Genomic DNA, 20,232 nt, shown 5'->3' with positions numbered 1-20,232 from the left:
AGTGTGATATTGCATTATAATTTATGGTTTTCCATATTTTTCTTCCAGCGCCTTCTGAGGAAGAAGTGTCCTCAGCAGGATTTGTTGTTGTTGAACCTCTGGCTGTAAAACTCGCTGTGCTGCAGTTCCGCCTCCCTCCAGTGGGTGGCGCGCTAAACCGGAGCACCTCTGTCGTAACTTCCGCTTTTAAAACGAAATGGGTAGCGCCAAAGCTTGACAACAAAGCGGCGAATTTCGTCTCCACAAATGTCAACATGGCTTCGACCGACCAGCTTCTGGTTGTCGTGTCCATCCTCGAGGGTGAGTCGTTCCCGCTGGAGGCGGTTCTGAAGCGCTTGAATTCCGCGCGGAACTCGAGGCCGGAACTTGTAGTTTTACCAACTTCACTCGTCAGTCAGGCTAGTTAGCATGTTAGCCTGCTGTTCGCAGCAGAGCCGGACACCGCCGGGTGCTACTGCTACTACTACTGCGGCCTGAGGCGGTTCATCTTTTACGATACAACCCCCCCCCCCCCCCGCTTTGTTCGTCTTTGCTTGTCTTTGATCCTGGAGCTCGTCTGTCATCCCGGTACTAGCAGTTATCAGAGCTGCTCTTTGAGTGCTGTCATCAGGTCCGGTTAGGCACACCTGTAGGAGCCTCCCTCCCCCCCTGGATGAACCTCCCTCCTCCCCCAGGTGTCTGGTCAATGATTTTGGGTCGTTATTTGACGCACCTCCCTCAGACTGTTCCTGAGGGGAGGGACAACCTGAGAGGTGAAACCCCCAACCACGACTCTGGCCGGCCGGAGGCTCAGAACTGGTTCTGTTTCAAAGGTACAAGGTTTACCTGTGGTTCTCACTGTGAAGAGGAGGTGAATATCATCACACAGTCTGAGGTCTCTGTGGTTCTGTTGTCTCTGTGGTTCTGATGTCTTGACCCTGAAGGTCAAACTCACCGCAGCCCTCTGCTGACGCCGCTCCACGTTCCTTTTGTCAGAGATGAATCGTTGTTTAGTTCATGAAAGTTTTCTGGCCCAGAACTCAAACCCTCACCAGCTAAAAGAAAAGAGCGCCAGTCAGTTGGGTCGCTGTTCAGCTCCTTGATGTCACAGTGTGATTCCACCTGCAGCCAGCATCTGCTCTGAAGACCGTTTTGAAGGTTCGTTTCTGTCTAACCGCGCTCTCGGTCCCCCCAGGCCGTCACTTCCCCAAGTGTCCCCGGCTCAGTCTCGTGGTCCAGGTGAGCTTTGATGGCGAGCAGCTGGCCACCGACCCGGTTGAGCACAGAGACCAGCCTCAGTTCAGCACTGAGCTGGCGTGGGAGCTGGACCGCAGGACACTGCACCAGCACAGGTCAGGAGGGTTCTCCATGTTCCAGATGTGTGTGTGTGTGTGTGTGTGTGTGTGTGTTTTGATTTACTGGGTTCAGAAAATTTTTCTGCTGATTGATGTTAAAGTCAGCTGCAGATACGTTTTCTGTGGACTAGCAGAAGAACGGGGGATCTGAGCGGCTCCACCTGCGTCCCTCTTTGTTTGCATGTTGATGTTTGTCACACCTGACCTGTGACCTGTGACCTGGGTGTGCCTCACCTCCAGGCTGCAGAGAACTCCCATCAAACTCCAGTGTTTTGCCGTGGACTGTGACAGCAGGAGGAGGGAGGCTGTTGGCTACCTCGTCCTTGACCTCCGATCGGTGCAAGAGGTCAAACAGGTAAATGCGCTCCTCCTCTGATCCTAGGTCACATGGTGAGGTGAAGCCCCTGAGGAGTGTGTGTGTGTGTGTGTGTGTGTGTGTGTGTGTGTGTGTGTGTGTGTGTGTGTGTGTGTGTGTGTGTGTGTCAGGAGCCTCGCTGGTACCCGCTGCTGAGCAGTAAATACACCAAACCCAGACCGGCCCTCCTCCTCGGCACAGTGTTGGAGAGTGACAACAAGACCACTGCACCCTCTCCTGATAGGTTCAAAGCCAAGAAAGCCCCGCCCCGACAAGGTCAGCTGATACATCACCATCACGTCTTATCTGTTACACAGTAATAAAACAGTTTACTGCTTGTTAGCATGTAGCACAGCGGTTAGCATGTAGCACAGTGTCAACAGCTGATATTTCTGGGACCAAAACTACCAAGTAGGTGACATCAGGTCTGACCTGGTCTTCTCATTTCGGGGTGTCTCTGCTCTTCCAGGCTCGCCGGCAGTCGCGGACCTCCTCCCAGACAAGCTGGATGCTGTGCTGGTCCCAGACCAGGGCTACCATCAGGTGGGACCTGCAGATCACTGCCAAGACCTGTTCGTTCTGTCCGTCACTGTGGCCTTCGCGACCAAACTAGAACAGGTGAGCATGAAGCACGCAGCCGAGCCGTCGGCAGGCGCCAGAGTTTTTTTGTTTCTTTAGATGAGCTGATGAAGGTAGGTCACATGACATCACATCGTAGAGAGAGACAGTCAGAGGGAAAATGACAGCAGCTCCTCACCAGGCTCACGGTTTCACTCCCAGACACACAACCATTTAGTGGAAGAATATTTGGTGTGTTCCAATTTTACGGCTTCAAATCTTGAGCGCTTCAACAGGGACGAGGCGCATCCCGAAATCCTCACGTGAGAGTGTTGCACTACTGGAGGAAAATAGTCCCTCGCTGGGGTTTGTGTGTGCGTTTGGATCTTTAGCGGAGGCTGCGAGCAAACGGGGCTGTCGGCCATGTTGGTGTCAGCAGTGGTGACCGCGGCCTGGTTACCTGGTCAGGTGCTGTTGGTGTGACTGAGGCTTCAGGGCTCAGGTTGTCCAAACTTCGAGCCCATTTCTCATGAGAGAATTTTCCTCAAACCTGTTTGAAACATCGACTGAAACTCAAGGATGACCTGGGAAAAAAACAATTGAGAGGTCAGAGGTGATGGCCACTGTGACAGGAGCACAGCGCTGTTCATGTTATCCAGATGTGAAATGAACTGTTCAGTTTACAGTTTTTGGTTTCATAACTTGGACTCCATGCATCCCTCTCGTCTGCTGCAGCTGATCCCCAGTACGATGAAACTGTTGGCGGAGGGGTCCGAGTTCTTCTTCTACTACTGTTTACTGGGGAATGACATCACTAGTGAGCCCTTCCATAACCTGCTGAGTCCTGACTTTGAGCCGGAGCGCGCCTCCGTACGCATCCGCAGCAGCGAGCGCGTCCTCCTCTCCTTCCTGGCTCAGCAGCCATCATTACAGGTCAGCATCTTCCCCCGCGGATACGTAGATACATGTAGGCGCCGCCGCGGAGCGATGCGTCAGCATGGCGGTGATACTGGTCAGGGTCAGCCCCGCCTCCTGATGCCTGCAGAAGACAGGAATTTTAGTGATTTTAAGCTGTTCAGTTTGTTCCAATACCAGACGTGTTTATGGAGAGTTTGATTGATTCAAACTGCAGGTTTTCCTCCCAAAGCACTTTCTGAAGGTAACTAACATTTGAAATCAACTCATCCTAATTGTCCTGGTTTTGAAGTATGTTTTCCTCACGCCATAGAAATGTAACCATGATGTCATTTATTTTTAGATATGGAAATAAAAGCTAATTTACATATCATGTACGTAGTGCTGCGTCCCGCCAACCTGAGCAGTGTTGTGATTAGTGAGTGCTTGCTAGCTGGCGCCTGGCCGTCTGTCCTCAGGTCCACCTGTGCTGCGGGAATCACTCGCTGGGCAGCACCGACGTCTCTCTCTCTGCGCTCGCATCGCTTCCTGTGGATCTGGAGAGCAAGGCAGCGACAGTGGAGGGAGCTTTTGTTCTCCAGCCTCCGAAACGCGCCAAGAAGACGCTGCCGGTTCTGCCTGTTGACCTGCAGCCCACTGTGGGCGTGGCCGTTACCCTTCGGAGGGAGGAGGTCATGCCACAGGTAGATGCACCATCAAACTGCCATGGTGTTCATTTGTTATTTCAATTAAAAAATTTTCCTAAGCACATGACAAGCAAAGGAACGTGCCATTTTTGGGACATTCTGCTATTGGCCATCATTCTGAGTGTCAGAGAAGCAGATACAGACCCTGGTCTTCTCCCTGGGGGGTTACAGAGCCCCACACCTCCACTGGATGGCTGACTGCTAGTTAGCTTAGCTGCATTGCATGCTAACAGTGTGTGTGTGTGTGGGGGGGGGGGGGGGGGCGACTTAGAACTGAACACATGTGTTTTAAGTCATTTTTGACAGCCCAGATGTCCATCGACCCCCCAGAACTCATTCTGGTCCTCTGTCCACAGTCTTTCGGTGCTAAAGAGGGAAGTGGAGCTAAGCCACAAGCTGCCCCTCCCTCCTCTGTCCCTCCCTCCTCCATCCCTCCCTCTCTTCCTCCTGCTGAACAGCAACTTCAGAACTCCTCTCCAAGCCGATGCCCCCCGGGGGCCTCGTCTCCTCCTCCGCCCTCCTCTCACACTGAGAGCGAGGCAGAGAGCCTGCTGGAGGAGCATCAACAAGCCCACCAGCAGGTGGGACCCTCAGGTGGGCTAAGAATCCTGACGCACTGGTTCAGACAGTCGAGGTCACGTCTGTGACGAGTGTGTGATTGTGATGTTTGTGTCCAGCTGCAGAATCGGACGCTCCAGTTCACGCTGATGCTCCGGCTGAGGCCGGACCCTCCTCCGTCAGCGTCTCTGCTCCCAAATTCTCCATCCCCCCATCCGCCCATCACTACTGCTTCTCTCTGGACCTCCGCAGCCTGAGAAACCTCAGCCTGACCCCCCCCATCAACGCCACGCTGAGGTGAGAGACCTCTCTAAACTGCCTGGATGTACAGGTGGTTGGTTCTCACGGGAACCCTGAAGGTCAAACGTTCAGCTCTGCAGAGGCGAGAAACTCTGCAACAACAGGCGAGAGGAAACCAGTGGTCGTAAAAGAGCTTCTCTGCCTCCGGAACCAAACCAGGGCGGCCCTGCTGCACTGCACCGGTCCTCAGGCTTTATACCCTGAACTTACCCTCCGGCGTGTGTGTGTGTGTGTGTGTGTGTGTGTGTGTGTGTGTGTGTGTGTGTGTGTGTGTGTGTGTGTGTGTGTGTGTGTGTGTCAGGTACTTGTACCAGTTCTTCGGCAGTGCAGCTCCCATCATGACCAACCCTCCGGTGGAGCTGCAGAGGAACACCGAGGTTTCTCTGCCTCAGTCTTACTGCGCCTTCAACTTCGCCGCCCTGCCGCATCAACTTCACGACTCCTTCCACAGGTAGGATCTCTCTCACACACACACACACACACACACAAAGAGTGTTTGCAGGCTGATTAATGTGTATAAACATCACTTAATCCAAATATTATGTTGCAGCTCATTGTACCTGTTATAACGACAATAAAGACATTCTATTCTATTCTATATTATCAAGCTCGTCATATCAAAAACATTTCAGACAAAAAAGTCTGAAATGTGGATTTTCAAACAAATATGAATTTGCCTATCAAACAATAACAGATGAAGCTGGAACAAATCAAAACTAGAAGTTCTGTTCTCACCAACTTTTGACAGCTTTAAAACCCCCGAGTGTCATTCTGCTGACCTCAGATCAGATGGTCCGGCCAACGTGGCCATGTTACACAGTAGTGAACCCTCTTGAGTAGTCAGACTCGTCTGGTTGGCTGAGGCCAGGATGTGGATCCAGCAGTGAGCCTGATCAAGAACCCGAGTGGTTTTTGGGAATCTGGAAACTGTCCGTGTAGATTTATTCGATCTCCACAGGAACGACAGCATGTAAGGGTTGATATATTCCATGTTCCATACTGAATGTGCAGAATACTCTGTTGGAGTTGAAAAATCAGTGAGTTTGGTCCAAAATTCTGGCGCTGGCCACTTCCTCTCAGTGAACGACCGACAGAGCGAGCAGAACTGTTTCTGTGGAAAATGACATTTTTCAAGCAGAGACTTCTATGTGACATGTATGTACGCGTGTTGAAAAGGTCACCATCCAACATTGCAGCAGCAGTGATGGCATTTACCAGCAGATGGCGCCAGTCTACTGTTATTCCTTCATGAAAATCGTGTGTGTATGTGTGTGTGTGTGAGTGTGTACTAATGTGCTCTGCCTGTGTGTGTTAGTGTCCCTCTGGTGGTGGAGGTTTGGCACAGAGACCCCAACAGAAGAGACCAGCTGATGGGTCGAGCCTCCATCCAGCTGTCCCAGCTGCTGAGCTGCGAGAGGAAGAGATGTCTGGGGTCCACTGGAGAGCCCAGCTGGAAGCAGACCCGTCAGGACCGGATCCCCGTGGTCGCAGCACACCGGTGAGAAGCATCCATGTTTAGAGCAGCTAGAAGTACTTGGTGTTTGCAGTATCCGACCTCCCGTATCTCAGAGTACTGTGGCTTGATTAGCTGGTAAACTGGAGCAGTTAGCAGCTGCAGAGACAAACGTTCCTTTCAGGAGTGATGAGAGAACCAACAGAGATGACGTTGGACCAGGTGCACTGACTCCAGAGGAGATGTCAGGTTCAGCCCACTGGCGATGGTCAGTGTCAGGTCCACTCGGGTTTAGGTTGAACCCGACAGCGACTGATAATTTAGGTTGTGTTTAATCACCCACTTTTCCTTCATTAACAACAAAAAAACACAAATTTGTTTGTTATTTGGGCTCCTCCCACACATGTGGGCGGGGCCAAAGCCGCTGAGAGCTTCAGTTCAGGACCATGGAGAGCGCTAGATTTGTCCTTCTCTTAGAGTGCAAATGATCTCAGACCTGCACACAAGGAACCACGGCGTTTGTCAGGATGTTTGGTGGTGTGACGCTCCTCTGTGACGTCTCAGACCCAGTGAGAAGGTGGCGGAGCTGAGCTACGTGGCCTCGCTGGAGGACCTGGGGATGGTTACAGTCAAGGAGGTCATCCTGCCCGACCCCTCAGAGGTGAGACAGCCTGGTGTGAGTGTGTGCGCACGGCCCTTTTAAATCTGCACAGAAACGGTGGGGCTCTTGTAGGTTTTTTTGTGTTCTGTGAGGAGTCCAGATGTCCAGTGTGTTCCAGCGTCTGTTGCTTCAGGACTTGTTTGTGAGTCCTGACGGGTGAGGAAGACCACGCTGATGAAGAAGTTATTGATTTTTTTTACCAGGACTTTTTCAAGAACTTTGCTGCTGATTTTCTATCCATGCTGCCTGAAAGAAGCCATCTGATTTGAACCAATTCAAATATAAATCTGTCTGAAGGCGACTTGCATTGGCATTGTTACCTCTGGTATTGATATTGTGGTAGCGTGTGTTTTTCTGGGTCCGTGTGGCGAGTGTGTGTGATTACAAAAGGCATGTTCATCGTTTCCTGTCACAGACGCTATGCAAGAGTCAAAGGTGGCTAACGTCCTCATTGCTAACAGGTGTGGAATTTCAAAATCTTCATTTCCAAGAGGAAACGTTTTAGAAAAATATCCTAATCTAGAAAATGTGGTGTCTCATTGAAAGTAGCCTTACAGCCACCCACATGCCACCCACATGCCACCCACATGCCACCCACATGCCAGCATGGACCTGGTTCAGAGAAGGAAGAAGAAACTTGGCTCAGTGGTTCAGAAAGGTCATGAGAAGGTGTTGGTGAAGATGTGTCATCATCAACGTGCTCATCAACAACCAACCGTCCGTCTTCCTTCTTCTGCTCCTCCTGAGATTCTTCCATCGGCTTTGACCTCTGACCTTTGGTCTCATTACATTGGAATCTGTGTGTTTAATTCTGGTCATTTAAAAAAAAAAATACTCCCATTATCAAAAGGAACAAGCAGCTCCTCTCCAGCTGCCCTCCAACCCTGCTGCAGCCACCCCCGCTCCACCCTGCGTGGGCCCCTCGGCTCCAAGGGCCCCGAGAGACACGCTGGAGTACCGCACGGCCCTGGAGCTGGAGATGTGGAAGAGGGAGCAGGAGGAGCTCTTCGATGACCACGTAAGCAAATATACAGGGTTTTTTACCCAATATTGCACTGATATCCAGTACAAATCCATGAACCACTTGTGTGTGTGTGTGTGTGTCTGTCTGTCTGTCTCTCAGCTGAAGAAGAAGGAGCAGAGCCACATGCAGGCTCTGGCAGAGGAGTGGAAGCGAAGAGAGAGAGAAAGAGAGGCTCTGGTCAAGAAGAAGGTGAAGATATGAGCAGAGTTGGAGGCCCTGGGATGTTTTATCAGTTACTGGTGTCCAGCACTGACCCTCCTCATCCTCAGTAAGGCTAGTTAGCTTAGCCCAATGACTAGTAGTGGGTGGGAAGTGTTAGCATCAGCTAGCTCAGGTCCAGGCTAATTAGCTTAGCCCAATGGCTGGTAGTGGGTGGAAGTGTTAGCATCAGCTAGCTCAGGTCCAGGATGCTGGTGTGTCCAGCAGGAATCCTCCTCCTCCTCATCATCATCAGTAGCAGCAGTCGCTCTTCTAGTCCTCAACAAACCTTTGGTTCTGTTGACCCAAGTTCCAGTGGAGCTTTGGAGGTGCTGCGTCAAATCACTGCTCCCAGTCAGGAAAGTAGTTCCGGCTACGTGTCTGATTCTACCACTACAATGTCTCCTCATGTTAAACTGGTATTCATCACCAAGGTTACACACAACCCTCCTGATATTAATGACGTCTTTCTCTACTTACTGGTTAAACTGGCCACTCTCTCTCCAACCAATCAGAATCCAGAATGCTCACCACTGATTCAATCATGACTCATGATGCTTTTGTAGTAGAAACATTTTAGGTCGTAACTGTGTGTGTCCGTCATGCCTCCGTGGTGCTGTGTAGGTGGTGGAGTACGACCTGCTGGAGGAGCGGCTCCAGAAGACTCTGACCGACCTGGAGAAGAGAGAGAAGCAGCTGGCTGAGGCGGAGTTACAGGTCAGACTCAGATCAGCCCAGAGACAAGCACGCCAGACACTAGGAGAACTAACATGGGAGGATAAACGTCCAACGCAGCTGGACATGCATGCGTCCGTCCATACGTGGCTGGCTCTTCCCAAACTCTGGAGTTATAAAGAAGTGATGCAGAGGGGAGAAACATCTGTGGGAGCTCAGGACTCCTGTTAGTGAGAACTTGAAAGGAAAAACTCTTTCTCAGGTCTCTTTAAGTTGTTAATGAATCTTATTTCAGTATTTCATGAATCCCCTCAACTCCAGTTTTCCTCACACACACACACACACACACTTTTATGGGCAGGAAGCTTTTCAGAGTTGAATATGATGAGAGTGGTGAAGTCGAGGTGGAGCACTGGTGCTGAAGATGCAGCAGCAGTGGAGTCACATGTCTGGCGGTGGCTTCATCTGTGCCCTCAGACCCAGAGGCAGCAGAGGGAGCTTCAGGCCGAGCACCAACTGACCATGAAGGAGCTGCAGGAGAGCAGCAGGAGGCTGCAGCTGGACTGTGACCACCGGGTGGCACTGGAGAGAGACAAGGTTCGGCTGATGGAGGAGGAGAGAGCCAGGCTGCTGCAGCAGGTAGACCCAGACCCTCCCTCCTAGCACTGCCTTTCACCTCCGCTCCATCCTCTCTTTCTGACTCCACTTCTGTTCTCTAGATTGCAGACGGCGAGTCTCGATATAAGCAACTGGAGAAAGAGTTCCAGCTCCACAGGGAGCAACAAAACAACCGACCTGAGTTGCGACTTCAGTCAGACATCAACATACTCACCCTGGAGAAAGTGAGTAACTACCAATGCAGCCAGAACTTATGGATCCGGCTCAGAAACATGGAATCACAAACCTGATGCCTCTAGACAGAACCAGGTGGAGAAATAAGAGTTTACAATGAGGAGACATCGTCAGAATCAGACACGAGCCGGAACTACTTTCCTGGCTGGCCAACTGAAGGCAGGATTACTTGAGGACTGCAGTGTTTCATCATTTTTGTCTGATTATTAAGGTGGAGCTGGAGAGGAAGCTGGAGTCCACCACCAAGTCCAAGCTGCACTACAAGCAGCAGTGGGGGAGGGCCTTAAAAGAGCTGGCCCGGTTCAAACAGGTACTGTTCACCTGGAGGGAGGGGCCATTCAGTAGAAGCAGTCCGTTCAAGAACCAGGAAGTTACCTGGTCCAAGCTCCGATGAGGGATCTGACAGGAAACCAGCAGACGAGAGACGGATCTCTCTCTCTCTCTCTCTCTCTCTCTATTTTTATATATATATTATATTTATATATTATATATATGTGTATATATATATATTATATATACATATATATGTGTATATATATGTATGTATATATGTATGTATATATGTATGTATATATATGTATGTATATATGTATGTATATATATGTATATGTATATACATATATGTATATGTATATATGTGTGTATATATATATATGTATATATATGTGTGTATATATATATATGTATGTATATATGTGTATATATATGTGTGTATATATATATATATGTATGTATATATGTGTATATATATGTGTGTATATATATATGTATATGTATATATGTGTATATATATGTGTGTATATATATATATGTATATATATATATGTATATATATATGTATATATATATGTATATGTATATATATATGTATATGTATATATGTATATGTATATATATATGTATATGTATATATATATGTATATGTATATATATATGTATATGTATATATATGTATATATGTATATGTATATATGTATATGTATATATATGTATATGTATATATATATGTATATGTATATATGTATATGTATATATATGTATATGTATATATGTATATGTATATATATATATATATATATGTCCATGTGAGGGCGCTGACAACACACTCGGGGCGGCTGGGTTTTTCAGCCTGCTTTGGCTGTATAATTTCGCTCAGTTACTCCAGAAGCAGCAGCGACTGCTTCCTGTTCGCTGCTCAGTCGTTTGAAAGCCTTGAGACGTGACTGCAGTTGCGATTGGAGCTTTGACGGAGCTGTGAAGTAGAACTGATCCTCAGGTATTGATACTGCATCAATATTCCAGTGTTGATTTCCTATCACAACATACCGTGTCATGACCCCTGTATGTTGTAGCAGCTATATGTAGCGTGTTCAGTAACTTTTCGTCCGTGCAATTACCGTCGTGACAAATAAGAGCAGCCATTCTGACGGAAGTGTTTGTGACAGGTGTGTAGAGCTCCCTCTGCTGGATAGGAGGGCAACTGTTTCACACATTTTTCACTTCAATTGAAAACACGAATGCGTGACGTGAATTTGCGTATTCACTCCTTTTGCTTTGCGTCATTTGTCTTCTCTTCATTCTGAGCCGGGTGTGAACGTTACTGGTCAGCGCCCCGATGGTGAGAGAATTCCATGAATTTTAACCCTAAATCTGCGTGTCGGTCCTGGGAGGGAGCGTCCAAACATGCCGTCATCCCTGAAGTCTTCAACTGGTCCTCAGAAAGACACACAGACGAGTACACACACATCACTAAGTGGGGCTTCAGACCAATGTAAACAAACACACTCACTCACACACACACACACACACACACACACCTTATCTGACAAACTAATAACTGTTACTGACATTAAGCAGCTGGAAAATTGGTCAGTCTCTCCCCTCCTCCCTCCGTCTCTTCCCTCTCTCCTTCTCTCCCCCCTCCTCCCCCCTTCTTTCCTCCTGTTTGTCTTTATTATTCATTTCCTTCTTTTGTCCTCTTCTACCTTACGCTTTGTACACTCAAACTTCTTTTCTTCCACTGTGCCAGTGTTAGTTTTTCTCCTCTCATTGCTCTGTCTCACCTCTCTCACCCTTTCCTCCCCCCTTCTTAAGTGCCACATCACTGTAAAGAAAACACGGTGTGATTTATGCGGCTCTGAGGGCGTTCGGCGCTCACTGTCACCTCCCGCCTATTCATCATCTCTGGGCCTGTGTTGAGCTACGAGCTAGCCAGCCGCTAACTATTCAGATGTCACACTCTCGCTTTTTCTAAAATATCAGGCCACTGTTTACCCAACCATCCGTCTTGGAGCTCACCGTTTTTTAAAGCTGGCGCTTGTTTGGTTTTCCTCGGCCTCGCTTCGCCTATTTATTCTCTCCTCTCCGCGCCTCGCATGGCGGGCTGTTTAGCTCAAGTCAGATCATAAAAATTCTTGTCAGAGAGATAATGTGCTTTTCAACCCAGGAGGTGCAGGCGTCGCAGCGGCAGAGTGAGAATGAATATCCAGACAAGGCGGAGGTATTAGATCAGTCTTTTTAAATTCAAAATATTGCTACAAGGAGCTTAGCTTGGCCTTTTCAAAGCAAAAATATTGGGACAGAGAGATTAAAACATGGAGCCTGGGTGCTAAATCTGGCATTTTTAGAGCCAGAAGAGAAGTCCAGGCAACCAAATTTGGCTTGTTAGAGGGCGGTTGTGTTGAAGGAACGAACTAAACCTTGGCATTTTTAAACACAGTAGAGAAAGAATCATACAGTTCCTGACATATTTACGTCTGCGAATTCAACAGTAGAATGACCCATAAAAACAAGAGCGACGAGAGCTGAAGAGAGAGCTGAAAATCCCGAGTTCAGAAAAAATGAATGAAGTTGTCAAACTCTCAACTTGGCTCACCTCAGAAGGTGTTTTCACGCATCACGCCGGCTCCAGGTGCGTACGAACACCTGGGTAAGCTGGCGGTTTGAAAGAACTTGATTGAATATTGTTCTGATCCCAACAGAACGACAACCTCAGATGGATTTGTGATCTCGAGCCAAAGACAACGGCCAACCACTTTGCTAATTAATGAAGATTAGATAGATTTTTTTCCAGTCACATCTGACTCTGAAGTGTCAGGGTTCCTCAGGTTGGGGTTTTTTGGTCCAAAAATGTTAGAGTTCTGGGTTTGGAGTGTTGGCTGGGCCAGAGAACACGTCGCTGTGGGCTCTTAGACCAGCGTTCTAATTCTTTTGGGGGGGGGGGCACATTTACAGACTGAATGAGAATAATAATCTGCTAATTATTGACGATAATCAAATGCATAACCAGACTCAGGGGTCACAGGTCACCCCCCCCCCCCCCCCAGCGCATCAGTTCCGAGCGATTCGCTACGTTCCTTCCTGGAAGGTGCCAGTCGAGACCGTTAGCGACCGTTCTGCTGCTCCGAATCCCCCGACCTCGGTAGGCGGACCTCATCGATGTCCAGCCGGGTTTCTCAGGCGTCATCAGTTGTGAACTTGGTTTTCTGGGATCCATTCAAGCTCTGAGGGCTGGGTTTTCAGTCCAGGAGTGTCGGCGCCGAAGCCGCAGCTCGCTGCAACGGTGTCTCTGAGCAGCACGTGATGATGAAAGCGTCCACCCACGTGAGTCAGAACCCAGTGTGGCGGTTGGACATCATCGTCCTCTCTGGGTCCAGAGGCTGCGCCGCAGCAGTAGCAGAGAGTATCGTTGTCCTCTGGGACTGTCAAGACTCAGAACTTCCCGTCTCAGACTGTTTGTGTAAAACTGTCCGTCAAACTGCGGGGAGCGTCAGTATTACTGGTCTCAGTGGAGAGTTTTTGATGGTTCCCACTGCTCGCTGCTGGAATATGAGTGCTGTGCTCCAGACAGGGAAGGTCAGGAGGAAGGGGTGGGGGATCAGCATTTTTGGGGATTGTAACACTAACAGGAAGGAACGATGGAAATCGAGAGCTTATAGACGGGTATTTTAGCCTTGGAAAGAAATGTGACCAAAGTTCTAAAAAGGTTTGACCTGCAGCCACAAGTTTAGAACTGGAGTTCCAGACAACCGCCATCAGACCGGGCGTCACAGGTCAAACGCACGCAGTAGGATTTGTAGTTTTTGTACCTCATGTACAGTGTCGTTTCTAGACGGCCGGCAGCTGCTATCATACACAAACACATTCTTAAAGTCCTGCGTCTGCTCCCTCCTTATCGCTGCCAAAACCCAACACATCAGCCGGAGGCTCCCGTTGACACCGTCGCCCCAGACCCAGCAGCTCTGCCTGGTGAGGGCTGGTGGCAGGTACCTTGCCATCGCTCGCCATTCAGGGGCTTAGACACGATGAAACGATTGGATGAAAGAACGATTGGACGTCTATTAATTATAAATGAGTAAATCAGCAACTTTCAAGATGTCTGGTTGCAGCTACAGGACATCCAGAGCGGCGCCGCTTCAGCAGCACCGTGGCTCAGGTCCGCGCCCTGTCAGCTGTCTGACATGCTGCTGCGGTGCCGCTTTGGTTCTGTTTTAAATGTGTGAATCGATAACATGGATGGTAAAGGTTAAACCGGCCCGTCGGCACTCGACAAAGATTCTCTTCATCCCTGCAGAGTGACGCTAACGTGAGCTCCAGTGGTCGTTACAGCACCTTCACGTTTGATCCATCACATCCCAAAAAACCTGCGCGGCGGTGCTGGAAACCTCCTCCTGAACTCCCACAGGTGGAGAGTCACTCAGAAAACTCCAGTTGAGCTGTGAGGAGGTTGTGAGTGACGGCGGAGAGTGTTTGTGTGAGTCGTCCTCCCCCAGCTGCTCGGCGCCGCCAACCTCTGGAAGTAATGGATGGAAGATGAAGGGGGGAACCTGGGGGAGGAGAAGTCATTCTCTGGTCATCCATCCCAGAAATCTGCCCCCACAGTTCCAACATCCTGTCTGAGATCTGCCACACTCTCCGCTCGCCCTCGTGCTACCATGGTTGGGCCTGTTCATCGATGGCGGACAGAGGCGTCTGTCAGCGCCGGCAGACACACGAGACAGACATCATGTTTGTGAGATCTGTTACAAAAAGAACATCCTCTTCATTTATTTTTTCACCCTTTGAAAAATATTTGAAGAAGCGGGGATCTTTGTGCGCCCTCAGGGCTCTTGAGGTGATGACATATTAACTAAATATTGATCCTCCATGTAATTGTGGTCCGTCTCTGAAAGTCAACAGGCTCCATCTCACTCCAGGTTCATGTGGATTCCTTGCATGTGGACTACAGATTACCCAACTGTCTGGCAGCCATATTGTCTTCCTGTTCAGGGAGCCTTTGCTGTGTTTCTGAGGGTTAGTCGAGTCAGTGTACCTGCATTCTTTCTAATGACCAGCAGGGGGCAACCAGTAATCAGTCCCCTTGTGTCTGGAGCATCGCAGCTAAGCGATGGCGTCCGGGCTCTCCTGCTTCTGTTGCTGCCCAGAATCAGTTTTCCTGAAGGAGCCATTGAAACAGGAAGAGCTGGTTGGCTGAGGCCTTCTGTGTGTGAGGAGTTCTGTCCCCTCCGAGATGCCGTAAGGCTCAAGTTTTGTTCTGCATGTGACTTGGGGGAGGGGCTGCAGCTGCTGTCGGTGTATCAACGCCACGCCTCTATGACCCGTTCCTGTGTGGTCGCAGGTCCCAGCATGGCAGGAGTTGTCCCACGTTCTTTACTAGACTTTGAATATCATGAGCTTGTTTGGTTTGTGATGTAAAAGGAGAGCCAGAACAATGTCCTGATCTGCATCGGCAGCACAGCGCCACCTACTGGCGTGGAGGTGGACGTACCTCAGTGGTCGTGTACATGGCACAAGGATGGTTGCGGGTAATCATGGAGCTGCAACTACAGCTCCATCACCACTGGGCGCACTGGAGGAGCCCGCCACCCGTCCGTCCGTCCCGACAACGCTTCTCTGCGTCCGTCCGCTGCAGGTTACTGAGTTTTAGTCACTCCCCGCCCTTCCTGCTGCGGCTCCTCCTGCTCCCCCCTCTGAGGCCTCAGTATCACCTCGTCCTCTAATTGTTTCAGGCCTCGGCCTCAGATTGTCCTTGGCAGCGGGCACCAGAGAAAATGTTTAGCCTGTTTGTTTTTCTAGTAATTAGCCTGTAAAACAGCCTGCTAATGGCCCTCAGAGCCCAGCCTGTGTCAACACGCCGCCGTGTGTGTGTGACTGATGTGTTCAGACTGTTTTCATGTGAATGTGTGTTTTTCTGTTAGGAGGTGAGCTGATCAGGCGTGTGAATGTAGAAGGTTTCTGTGTGTGTGTGTGTGTGGGGGGGGGGGGGGGGTCAGGCTGCGATGTGAAAATGTTAGTTTTCCCATCCAGCACCGGCCTGCTCTCCGTCACCACAGCGCTCCAACAGATTCCAGCCTCTCACGTCACCTTCCCACTGCCTCCAGTCTGCTGGCTGGCACGCTCGCCGCGTCTGCCCATTACTGGACGATGACATCAGCAGACCATCCAGTACCTAACAGGACTGTGTTACGTTCTCTCACCAAAGGCTGGCGGTCCTACAGGGTGGAACCTGTCTTAGGCGGCGCGGTGCTTAGCGGGTTCAGGCTGGTGGAGACAAACAGCAGTTTCCCTTTAAGGAGGGCGTGTCGATGAGGATGGGAGGAATGTTGCTCATCTACGTGGCCGCTGATTTACCGACCGGCTCTCATTCTTAATAATAATAATCATAATCATAATAACTCTTTAATTTCTGATCAAAGGCTGCAGGAAAGCAGAGAGAAGCTCTGACGCCAAAGTAGTGTTTTTGTTTTCGCTGCTCAGGCCGTTTCCTTGATCTATGAAGGTCCCGCTGGACGCCGGTGGGCCGAGCCCACATTCGTCTGACGAGTCCTTTTGAGAGGTCTGGTGTGTCCGAGCTGGAGGACGCAGCCGCTGAGAGAAATACGGCTGGGAGACGTTTTTATGAAGCCTTCGTTGTGTTCTCATCGTGTTGCTGTTGGTCTCGCTCTGAGATCTTGACCTCCTCCTGCATTTTTCTCAGGGAGGTTTCATGAAAATTGGAGAGAAACAAATGAATCACTGGTGTTTCCCAAGCGTGGTGGGCGGAGCCTCCGCTCCCAGTCACCATGTGGATCCTGAAGACCCGAGAACGGACACGGCGTCCTGCTCAGTGCAGCTGTCAATCACACCCTCCGTTCTCCTCTGGGTTGTCCCTCGATCCACCAGTCCATTCATGAGCGGGCGGGTCACCTGGTCAGGTGACGACACCTCGTCACCATCACGGTGCCTCGTGTTTCTGGGGACCAATGACTGACGGCTTAGATGGCGTTGCTTCTCCACGGCGAGATGCTGGCAGTCGGCCATGTTTCATTAACTGGTGGAATTCAGCTCATCAATTTTGCTGATGCCACTTTCACCAAATGTCAGGCTGCTAATCTAGAAACGTGTGTGTGTGTTTTCAGCGGGAGCAGGAAAACGCCATGACACGTCTGAAGAAGCAGCAGGCGGAGCTTGAGGCTATGAGGCTGCGTTACCTAGCAGCAGAGGAGAAGGAGGTGATTCGGCAGGACCGCCAGGAGCTGGACGCCACCCGGAACCAGCTCAACAGGTGGTGGCGATGATGATGATGGCAGTTCACACTGCGATAAACAACCGGTTCACGTGATCTTTCACGGATGAAGATGAAGACAATGACCTTCATTTCAGAAGCAAAGGAGCCCGGTGCTAGAAACCTTCCCAGAGCAGCACTGGGATCTGTAGTTTCATGCTAGCACTGTGGCTACTAACATTAGCCTCCCTGCTAGCAGGTTCCTCTCTGTGCACTCCTGAATCCTCAGTTTCATCAGCTGATGCTTAGCTTTGACAGGCTAAAGTGGAGCCAACGGTCGCAACTGAACATGCTAAAGTTAGCATTAGCCAGAGCCGGAAACGTCCACCACAGAGGATCAACTCAGCCAGGCTGAATGCTAAACTCAGCCAGGCTGAATGCTAAACTCAGCCAGGCTGAATGCTAAACTCAGCCAGGCTGAATGCTAAACTCAGCCCAGCTAAACTCAGCCAGGCTGAATGCTAAACTCAGCCCAGCTAAACTCAGCCAGGCTGAATGCTAAACTCAGCCCAGCTAAACTCAGCCAGGCTGAATGCTAAACTCAGCCCAGCTAAACTCAGCCCAGCTAAACTCAGCCCAGCTACCAGGGTTCAGAGGATGTCTCCGCTGCAGTTTCTTGTTTCTCAGTGATCGATGAAAATGTCAAAAACTTAAAATCCTCCCTGTTCTTTCTCAGGTTGGATCAGCGGGAAGTCAGATTAGGCCCCGCCTCCTCCGTGTCTGGCGCCGACCCCGGCCCGAGTCTTAACGAGTGTGCTGATGAGCACCTGAGCCGCCTCCTGGAGGAGCGAGACACTCTGCTGAGGACTGGTGTCTACACCCACGACGACCACATAATCGCCGAACTCAACAGACACATCCAGAACGCCATGACGGACAGACGCACGCCCTGACGCCGCCCCCCCTCTCCCTGAAGCTGCAGGTGAATTAGGCCTCGGGTCGGGACCTTGCTCCTGAATCAGAATCCAATTTGAAACCAAACGGATCAGGAGTCCCGGCGGCGCCACGGAAGAAGAGCAGTTTATTTATTAGTATTTATTTATTTGATGATTGGTGTTTGCTTGATTGCTTTTTTGTTCTCAAGTCAAATTTGAATTTTAAGGTTCGCCCTCAAGTAGGAAAATCAATGGAATTTACTTTTTAGTTCATTAATAATGAGTTGTTGTTGTTTTGATGTTTGGAATAAACAAATCAGACACTCAGCTGGTTTTTCATTAGTCTAGGATCAGGCTGAGATCAGCAGGCTGGGATCAGGCTGAGATCAGCAGGCTGGGATCAGGCTGAGATCAGCAGGCTGGGATCAGGCTGAGATCAGCAGGCTGGGATCAGGCTGAGATCAGCAGGCTGGGATCAGCAGGCTGAGATCAGGCTGAGATCAGCAGGCTGGGATCAGCAGGCTGGGATCAGGCTGAGATCAACAGGCTGGGATCAGCAGGCTGAGATCAGCAGGCTGGGATCAGGCTGAGATCAGCAGGCTGGGATCAGGCTGAGATCAGCGGTCCGGGATCAGGCTGAGATCAGCGGTCCGGGATCAGGCTGACATCAGCAGGCTGGGATCAGCAGGCTGGGATCAGCAGGCTGGGATCAGGCTGACATCAGCAGGCTGGGATCAGCGGTCCGGGATCAGGCTGAGATCAGCGGTCCGGGATCAGGCTGAGATCAGCAGTCCGGGATCAGGCTGTCAACAAGAGTTGCGCTTTGATGCTGCGTTTTATCGTGACATCACCATCACGAACGGCGGCGGCCGTGGCTCGCTGACTGAAGACGAACGCCGCCAGGCAGAGACTCGTTCGTCGAACGAGACTGAAACGTGTCAGCTTCTGTTCTGCCGGCCTTTGTTTCCTGTTTCCAGTCGAGACGTTGAATCAATCAGCAGAATGAACGAACGCCATGGAGACCCGGACGGCCGCGGAGCGGCAGGTTGCTACTCAGTGGTACTGATACTCAGTGGTACTGATACTCAGTTGTACTCACTAATACTCATTAATACTCAGTGGTACTAATACTCAGTGGTACTCACTAATACTCATTAATACTCAGTGGTACTAATACTCAGTGATACTCACTAATACTCAGTAGTACTAATACTCAGTGGTACTCACTAATACTCAGTGGTACTCACTCATACTCAGTGGTACTCACTCATACTCAGTGGTACTAATACTCAGTGGTACTCATACTCAGTGGTACTCACTCATACTCAGTGGTACTCACTCATACTCAGTGGTACTCATACTCAGTGGTACTAATACTCAGTGGTACTCACTAATACTCAGTGGTCCTAATACTCAGTGGTACTCACTAATACTCAGTGGTCCTAATACTCAGTGGTACTCACTAATACTCAGTGGTACTAATACTCAGTGGTACTCATACTCAGTGGTTCTTATACTCAGTGGTACTCACTAATACTCAGTGGTACTCACTAATACTCAGTGGTACTCACTAATACTCAGTGGTACTAATACTCAGTGGTACTAATACTCAGTGGTACTCACTAATACTCAGTGGTCCTAATACTCAGTGGTACTCACTAATACTCAGTGGTCCTAATACTCAGTGGTACTCACTAATACTCAGTGGTACTAATACTCAGTGGTACTCATACTCAGTGGTTCTTATACTCAGTGGTACTCACTAATACTCAGTGGTACTAATACTCAGTGGTACTCACTAATACTCAGTGGTACTCACTAATACTCAGTGGTACTAATACTCAGTGGTACTAATACTCAGTGGTACTCACTAATACTCAGTGGTACTCACTAATACACAGTGGTACTAATACTCAGTGGTACTCACTAATACTCAGTGGTACTAATACTCAGTGGTACTCATACTCAGTGGTACTCACTAATACTCAGTGGTACTCACTAATACTCAGTGGTACTAATACTCAGTGGTACTAATACTCAGTGGTACTCACTAATACTTAGTGGTACTCACTAATACTCAGTGGTACTAATATTCAGTGGTACTCACTAATACTCAGTGGTACTCATACTCAGTGGTACTCACTCATACTCAGTGGTACTCACTAATACTCAGTGGTACTAATACTCAGTGGTACTCACTAATACTCAGTGGTACTAATACTCAGTGGTACTAATACTCAGTGGT

The 20,232-nt window shown here is 49.6% G+C and overlaps 1 protein-coding gene across 3 annotated transcripts; it reads left to right on the top strand.

The window, feature by feature from the left end:
- The first annotated feature begins 163 nt into the window (after positions 1 to 163).
- cep120 (centrosomal protein 120) lies at positions 164 to 18,298 on the top strand. 3 transcript variants are annotated; one of them, XM_086205706.1, is made up of 20 exons: positions 164 to 300; positions 1,175 to 1,331; positions 1,575 to 1,689; positions 1,821 to 1,965; positions 2,159 to 2,307; positions 2,983 to 3,180; positions 3,621 to 3,845; positions 4,205 to 4,442; positions 4,526 to 4,703; positions 5,008 to 5,157; positions 6,022 to 6,204; positions 6,724 to 6,820; positions 7,671 to 7,838; positions 7,944 to 8,033; positions 8,667 to 8,759; positions 9,195 to 9,356; positions 9,437 to 9,559; positions 9,781 to 9,879; positions 16,967 to 17,112; positions 17,789 to 18,298. In XM_086205706.1, exons 1-20 carry the CDS (start codon positions 255 to 257, stop codon positions 18,003 to 18,005), a joined length of 2,979 nt encoding a protein of 992 aa, XP_086061832.1. In that variant the 5' UTR covers positions 164 to 254; the 3' UTR covers positions 18,006 to 18,298. The 3 variants fall into 3 exon arrangements, with proteins under 3 accessions (XP_086061832.1, XP_086061833.1, XP_086061834.1); XM_086205707.1 differs by lacking the exon at positions 2,983 to 3,180; XM_086205708.1 differs by lacking the exon at positions 16,967 to 17,112 and having other exon boundaries at positions 17,789 to 18,010.
- The last annotated feature ends 1,934 nt before the right edge of the window (positions 18,299 to 20,232 follow it).

The sequence above is a fragment of the Aulostomus chinensis genome, chromosome 6 (genome assembly GCF_037954235.1).
Source record: "Aulostomus chinensis isolate RoL2024-O1b breed Wild chromosome 6, RoL_Achi_v1.0, whole genome shotgun sequence".
NCBI classification, from domain to species: domain Eukaryota; kingdom Metazoa; phylum Chordata; class Actinopteri; order Syngnathiformes; family Aulostomidae; genus Aulostomus; species Aulostomus chinensis.
Note: the sequence above shows the minus strand (reverse complement) of the source record. Positions and strands in the feature narration are given on the sequence as shown.